Source organism: Gracilinanus agilis, chromosome 3 (genome assembly GCF_016433145.1).
Source record: "Gracilinanus agilis isolate LMUSP501 chromosome 3, AgileGrace, whole genome shotgun sequence".
Lineage (NCBI taxonomy): Eukaryota > Metazoa > Chordata > Mammalia > Didelphimorphia > Didelphidae > Gracilinanus > Gracilinanus agilis.
The window spans coordinates 126,033,638-126,042,005 of NC_058132.1; the positions used below are offsets into that span (position 1 = coordinate 126,033,638).

An 8,368-nucleotide genomic window follows, 5' to 3' on the forward strand; every position below is an offset into this window, starting at 1 on the left:
TTTCTTTCTTTCTTTCTTTCTTTCTTTCTTTCTTTCTTTCTTTCTTTCTTTCTTTCTTTCTTTCTTTCTTTCTTTCTTTCTTTCTTTCTTTCTTTCCTAAATGAAACATACTTATATCAGAGCAAGGAGTCTTTTGTGAATGACTGATGGAGCAGGGAGGTGGCTCAGTGGATTGAGAGCCAGGCTTAGAAATGGGAGGGCTTGGTTTCAAATCCCAAATCACTTAATCCCTATTGCCTACCCATTGCTGCTCCTCTGCCTCAGAACCAATACAGAGTATTCATTCTGAGATGGAAATGAAGGTTTAAAAAAAAAGAAAAGAAAATAGCTGACAAAATCTAAAGATAGGAATGGAAAAATAATATATTTTCTTTCTAGGAATTCACATTCTGATTCACCTTCCTTTTATCTCTCTATGAGAATGTCTAAAATTATGTCCTAGAAAGAAGAAAAGAAGCAATAATTATAGTTAAATATCTATTAACTATAAATTTTATAATTAACTATTTCAGTAATGTTATTTGAAGCTGACTTTGGGATGACTAAAAGATAATTCCTAAAGCACTCTCTATATCCTCTCCTCCTTTTGATAACATCCCATAGCTTCCATTCCATTCTACTCTCCTACTCCAAAAGGCCATGGTTTCAAGTGGCTCTGGAATGCAGCCACATAATGTCTTTTTTCCATGGACTTGGCAGGCAGGTACCATTTGCTCCACCATGTAATGTCTTTCAGTGCCAGTAACCTTTATTTTATCTGTCAAATGTAGTTTTCCCCAATGTTGAAAGCAGCAATTTGCCAACCAGGCTTGGAGGCCTGTTTGATGGAGCATTGCAAAGAGCAAAAGGGAAGGGTTTAAATAGATTTACTTCTCTAATTTCCTGAAAAGATGGCAGACAAACTAGCCTTCTGATAAAAATCCTTTCTCTTTACATTAATGTGATATATGAAGACTGACACATATTATCCTGAGAAGGAAGGATGATCTGGACCAAAAAAAAAAAAAAGATCCTGTATTACCTAATTCTATTTAGTTCTATTGCTGCTCAAAAAAAACAACTCTGTTATTTCATAAGATAAATATTCAGGCTTAAAGCTACCATTTCCCACCAGCAAAAGTATTTGGAAAAAAGTTTTCTTCCCATTCCATGAAAAGACAGCAAGTCACTTTTATTTCTCACTTCACTGGTTCCAAGCCTTCTATAAATTAAAACTTGGTATGTAAAAAATACTCAAGACTCTTATTTCCATTTTGGTCAAAGTAGTGATATAGTACTGGTTTATATAGTTGGAAAATTCACTGTAGTCCTATTCAAATTAGATATTTGCTTTTTCCACATATTTTTGTCATATAAACCCACCTCTGTTAAAATAATAAGAAACAAACCCATTTGCATGTATTGAATTTGTTTTTTAGTTAAGAATATTATGCTTTCCTGAATGTATATGAAAGACATGCCCTGATTTTAAGGTCATGAGATTAATTCAGTAAGTGAACATTCATCTTATTATATCATGCCTCTCCAAAATATCTTCCATATTGAAGTCTCTGATTCCATGATCATATAATATGTCTTTAAAAAATATTAATGGAAACACCATGTCCAAACTGACAGCCATTAATTGTTAGGAATGATACTCAAGCTCAGAAATGTCAAGCACATGGTCCATGACACTCTCAAGTGTGTCTCTAGCCAGATTAAAATGTAGTTCCTATCTGATTTTAATGTGTTTATATATTAATAAAAAAGAAATATATAACATGATTTTCTAAGTCAAATTGCAGCCCTAAGAGATACTTATGTATGGTTTAAAGGCCATCATTTCTCTTTGAGTTTGATGCCTTTGCCCTAGCTATTTATCAGCAGGGAACATTTCAACATGCCTGTAGATTTGCCCAAATCTATTAGAAATCGTTCTTCTGAAACAAGAATAGATTTCATGACATAAACAATACTTTAAAAATTAGTTTAAGACATGAGGAAGTGCCCCCACACTACCCCCATGAGTAGTTTGGAGTTTTTTTTAAGTTAAATTTTATTTTTTAATGAACAGAAATCTCCCTCACATATCCCTACTCTTTTGAAAATAGAAAATACATTTTTTAAATAAATATACATTGTGAAGTAAAGCAAATTGTCTTATTGACCATGGCTAAAAAATGTTTCATTCTTTACCCTGTGCCCATCAGCACTCTCTTAGGGGGTAAATAGCATGTTTCTTCATTAATTCTCTGGAATCATGGATGGTCATTGAATTGGTCTGAGTTCTTACAGGTTTTAAAGTTGTTTGTTTTTTTGCACTGTTGTTATTCTATACATTGTCCTCCTTGTTTTGCTTCTTTCATTCTTCACTTGTACAAGTCTTCAAAATTGTTCATTAAAAAAAAACAAAACTCTTACCTTCTGTCTTAGAATCAATACTAAGTATCTGTTCCAAGGTAGAAGAGCATAAGGGCAATTAGGGTCAAGTGACTTACTCAGGGTCATACAACTAGGAAGTGTCTGAGTCTAGATTTGACTCCAGGGCCTCCCATCGCCAGGTCTGACTATTAAACCACCGAGATGCCCCTATAATAATGATATTATACAATAAATTATCCTGGCTCTGCTCATTTTATTCTTCCTTAGTTCATATAAGTCTTTCCAAGTTTCTTTGAAAATATCTATTTCCTCATTTCTTACAGAATTTTCCCATGTCTGTGACTTTGTAACATGTGAATAATTAAATCTCATATCACCTCTAATTAAATCTCATATCACCTCCTTCAAGTCTCAACTAAAATCCCATCTCCTACAGCAAACCTGCCCCAAACCCTCTTAATTCCAATGCCTTCCCTCTGTTAATTATTTCCTATTCATCCTATATATAACTCACTCTGCATGTATCTGTTTTCATGTTGTCTCCCCCATTAGAATGGAGGCTCCTTGAGGTCAGAGACTATCTTTTGCCCCCCCCTTTTTTTATATTCTTGGTGTTTAGCGCAATGCCTGACACATTGTGGACACTTTTAAACATATATTGAATTTAATTGAATTGAATTGACTTTAGTCAGAAACAGGCTCATGCCCAACACTCACAAACCAGTATCCAAAATTTAACTTTATAAAAAGACTTGCTTATCTTTAGATGACATCAAGAATATTTTAAATGTATAAATAAAACCCTCATTTCTGTGATTTTATTATTGATAATTAATTGATTTAGTACGTGAAAATGTTCACATCCCAAGGGTGGAAAGATAGTTCTTTCTTGTGTTTTCAGTGGCACTAAATATCTGTTAGTCCAACATAAGACCTTGTCTGTCGGTGTTAACCATCACATCTGTACACAAATACACACATGCTTATAGAATTAATGACATTAACTCCTGGAGTGACAGGCTTACCTTTTTCTTCTTGTACACTCTGGATATATTTAAAGTCCCCTTTCAGCTCTGGACTAGAAAAAAATTGTTTTTTATAAGTAAAGAATAGATTTCATGGCATAAACAATATAAATAAATATTATCCTGTCATGATACAAAATTATTAAGAAAGAGCAATGTTGGAAATTTTTCAGCAGAAATTATACGTGCAGGAGGTTTTTCACCAGCTAATCTGAATGCTTTGTTCAAGCTTTAGGATTTTTCCTACGATGGGGGTGATGTTAAACTCTTGGTCCTTGAATATCAGATCTGGAAAGTGATGCTGGGCTTTTTGAATTTGACTCTGGAAGGGCCTCTAGTCAACCACCTCATGCTGACTAAGGGGCAGAAAGCTTAGCCTTTTGTCATCAGATTTCCTTTCTGATACTGAAAAAAGCACTCTCATTCCCCATCCCTTCAACTTAGTGTATTTCATCTTCGTAGGATACGTATTCATCTTTTTGTTTAATCTACTTTGACACATACTAACCCAAAATAATGTGTCAGTTCAGATCCTATTTCATGTTAAAGTATCTAATACTTAATAAGGAATGTAATATACTACGCCTTTCTTGTTTAGGTCATGAAACTATGGATTAGGTCAATACATTGTTATTAATGAGCCCCGGATTGCATTTCTTTGTTAAGGGCTTCAAACTGATCACACCTCCCACATATTTTGCTGACTTTTTGAAAGATACTTAACCAGTCACGTTGCCCATTTATCCTCCCCTCCTGGATTTATTTAAATCGTTGAAACAACTGAGAGAGATTCGATAGCAAGTAATTCAAAATGGAGGTCATTCCCAAGCCATAAAGCAGCAATATCCCAGGGTTGTCAGCAAATTCTGAGCTCTGAAGGGGACGCCAGTGCCCTTGAAAAATGTGTATGATGTCCATTAGCATTAACGGGAGGCCGTACACCTGGGAGACTCACACGGAGGAGACTGAGATCCCTTAGGATCTGTTCTTGTTTTAATGTTAAACACAATGCAAAGAGACTAGAAAGCCTTTAAGAATGTACTTGGGTTTAAAAGTTATCTTTCACAGAGCTTAATGAAGAAATAGAGGTGTTTACTATTTTATTTTATTACTTAATGTTTTACTATTACTGATTTTAAAAAATAGAGTTTTTCTCTTTTGAAAAATGATTCTTGGTTATAAATATGCCTTCTTGCCATGGTTTTTAGTGATACAAGGGATCAAAGGTTGTGAATTCCAGTCTTTCTACTTTGGATTCCCAGTGGCTGTTTAAAACTCACTTATCTTAGCCAGGAGGTGGCTTCTCTTCTCTGCTGTGAAATAGGCATCTTAATATATAAGCCAAATACCTTCTGTTTGTGACATGAAATTTATAGGTTTGTGAACTCCATGGTAGAAAGATACTTATTATTATTATTATAATGGAGAGGGTACTCCTTCTGGAGTAAGAGGACAAGGTACCTAGGCATGCCCCTGTTATTTCCTGCCCTCGTGACCTGGAGTCCATTCTTTTCCCTCTGTAGGACTCAATACCCTCTTCTCTAAAATGGACCCTTTGGACATGGCCTCTTAGGTCTCTTTAGCTCTACAGCTACCCTATGAAAATGACTATGCTATGAGAAGAAAAAGGGTGAAGGGAAGGGAAGAAGCATTTATTATGAAGCCCACTATGTGCCAGACTCTATGCTAAGTGGTTGGCCAATATTATCTCATTTGAAGAAGAAAGGCTTTTGAATCCAGAATTTACTTTTCATTTGTGATGATCAAGGGATGATTAAAGTTTAGTGCATCTAGATCTGAACCCTATACAGGTAGACAAAAAGCCCAAACAAGGAGAAATAATTTCAGTTAGGTTTTGGACCGAAGATTTGTTAACAGATACCAAGAAGGCATTATTAGTCTTTACAATGATTGGTCATAGTGGTTGGAAAGAGGAATATTAGAACAGAGGAGCAATAGCTGGCAGGAGGAAGACTAGAGAGCAACAAGAGAGAGACAGAGGGAAAATAAAGAGAAGAAACAATGAAGTCCTTATTTCCGCAAAATTTCTTCCCTTTCCCTTCTCTTTGGTGCCCCCTCCTAAGTAGTCTTCTGCATTTAGAGTTTCTATATCCTATAGAAAATTCTATATCCTATTGAATATAGAAAACTGATCCTTTTGACCCAAATGGGTCACTCTGAGCCAAAAGCTACTTCCCTTTATGAATCATAATTCTGAGTGAACAGACACAATTGATACTTGTCATTGTATTATTACATTGGTGACAATTTGACTTATGAGGTGTCTGTCTTTTGATTAACCAAGGACAGGTGTCAGCCCAAGGAGAATTTTTGCTCACAGAGGGAAAATGTATGCATTTCTGATTTCTAGGAAATCGCAGCATTCTCTTCAACATTGTAATGGGATCTCTCTTCTAAGGTCATGCAGATTTAAAGGGGAAAAAAAGTGACTTTATTTTCTCCTCTTTCTCATTCTCTTCCCTACCCTTTAATATGATAAAAGTACATAAAGTCATCTTTGAACTAGCATTGGATTTAATTCCCAGATCATTTTTCTCTAAGAATGGGTATCAGAGCTGAGACACTATTTCATATTTTATTCCAGGGTTGGGATAAATAAGTAGGGACGAAAGAGGGTTAAATTTTATGCCCCCTTAGGTAAAAGGTGACAATAAGTCTAGAGATCCTCCCAGTACAAATGCACAAAGCCATTCTTTCTCTTTCATATGATCCCACCCTGCCTTGGATGACCACCAGAGAACTCCAACTTCCTGGCCCTGACATCCTTTGCAAATCCAGATGCCAGAACAAAGGCCTCAAATTTAGCTGTTTGGCAACCCTACTGTACTAAGACCTTTCTCTGGCAGCTGGCCAATGCATTGTTTCTGGTTAATTGGGCATTATAGTAGAAACTGTGGTCGCCCAGAAAGTGCTTTCTGGATGAGTGTTAGCAAGTGTCAGAAGAATAAAACTAGAAAAAGTATGTTCTTGTTTATGTGCTCCTTTTTTCTTCTTCCCCTAAAGGTTCAGCGTCACTATATTCCTAGCCTGGTATTTCCATTTCCTGTCTCTAAAAGAAGCCCCTAAAGATCTGTCTTCTTATAGAGGGCAAATTTCCATAGAAAGTCAAAAACAGATGCTAAAGTAAATGGAAAATACTAATAGCAGTAGTCTTTGATGTGGCAAAGAACTGGCAACAAAGTGGATGCCCATTGATTTGAGTTGTGGCTAAATAAACTGTGACATGAGTACAATAGAATGTTCTTACATAGCAAGAAATAAGGACATAAGGAATTTAGAGAAACACAGAAGATTTGACTGAACCGATACAGAGTAAAATAAGAAAAACAACTACAAAAAATGCACATAATGCCAAGAGTGACATAGATGGACAGAATACTGAATGGAGGCCAAGCTCTGGTAAAAGAATAGATAATAAAACATCTCTTAGTCTTATAATAGAGAATTTACGTTTATCAGGATAGTCATATACATTATTTAAATTGTACACAATGTCAAATATTTTTAAAAATTTGTTACAAGGGATGGTTCAGTTTTGAAGATAAAGAATATTTCCAGAAATGACTGTGATCTAAGTACTAAAAGCATCAGCAAAACACAATTTTAGTGAGTCACTTGGGAATTTGAATTTGAGGTTGTTGAAGGACTGATGTGTATATTTGTTTCTTATTCCTAGGTAAGTGTGAAATTGGCTGGGCTTACTATTGCACTGGTGGGGGAGCAGCCACAGCCATGCTACTCTGTACTTGGCTTGCCTGCTTCTCTGGCAAGAAACAGAAGCAGTACCCGTACTGATGGTGCCAAGGATGGTGCAAGGAGGCCCAGATGGGAAGCTCCGAGAGACTGAAGAATGAGGCACCAAGCAAGCTTTGAAAGATGAATTCATGGCTCTTACCTAACACAATGTTTATGACGTGAGATTGAATGTTCTCAAGGACATCATCTGACACAGGGTGGGGGGGATTATACGCGGGAGGAGGGGGATTTATAAGAGGAATGGGTGATATGGAAGGGGAGGAAACATAAATGATGGACCAAAGTCTAATAAAATGCCTCCCAAACCCCCAGAGTATTACTAGTTGGTTCTAAAAGAATGCAATTGTACATGCAGGAAATGGTCTTTAGTTGTAACTTTTAAAACTAAGCAAGACAGTATATTAAATGACCAGTGGAAACAGTATTGGCTTGGAAGGCAGGGTAATCTCCAGAAATCCCCTTTGGGCTTGGCACTCCTGAAAGCACACACCCAGGTAAACATTTATGCATACATCTGTATTCACGTACACACACATATACACAAAAAACATGGCACAGATTAAAATGGAGATTTAGACAACTTTTGCATTACTCGTCTTGCTTTTTTATTGTTTAAACCAGTGTTACCCCATTATAAATCATACATTAATCCTAATAAATGGACCAATAAGCCACTTTATCAGTATTTTTGTGTATTCTGCATAAACTCCCTCACCATATAATCACTGTTTATTCATACTTTTAAAATTAAGCTTCTGTAATTTCAGCATTCTACTGGGAATGCCATATTTTACACTATGTATGCAGCTCCTGCTGCTGAAACTCAAAGATATAAAGGAACAGTTCTCTGTCCCGCAGAAGGATGAATTCACTTTGTGATAGATAATAAGTATAAGGAGAAAACATTTGCTTTTGTTTCATGATTGTCATACTGTGCTGTACCCCCATTTATTTCAATATTCATTTTTGTAAAAAAAAGTGCTATTTTATGTTTGTATTTTAAAAGCTCTGTGAATAAATTTCTCTTTGATCAATATTTAAATGGACTGTAGAGTGGTAATTGGATGAGCTGATTTGCTTCTTTTATCCCCCAAATATGGCCATTCAGATGAATAATCCCTATGAAAGCTGTCTTCCTTTGAGTGGCCTCTGGGTCTCACACTCACATTCACATCCTTTTATACTGACAACCCAGAGTTCTA

The 8,368-nt window shown here is 35.9% G+C and overlaps 1 protein-coding gene across 1 annotated transcript in view; it reads left to right on the forward strand.

Annotated features, from left to right (window-relative positions):
* LHFPL6 (LHFPL tetraspan subfamily member 6) overlaps window positions 1–7,873 on the forward strand; it is a 267,595-nt gene extending 259,722 nt beyond the window's left edge. Inside the window, exon 3 of the mRNA XM_044668249.1 lies at window positions 7,087–7,873. Coding sequence (XP_044524184.1) covers window positions 7,087–7,205 — 119 coding nt within the window. The 3' untranslated portion in view covers window positions 7,206–7,873. The remainder of the gene's footprint in view (window positions 1–7,086) is intronic.
* The last annotated feature ends 495 nt before the right edge of the window (window positions 7,874–8,368 follow it).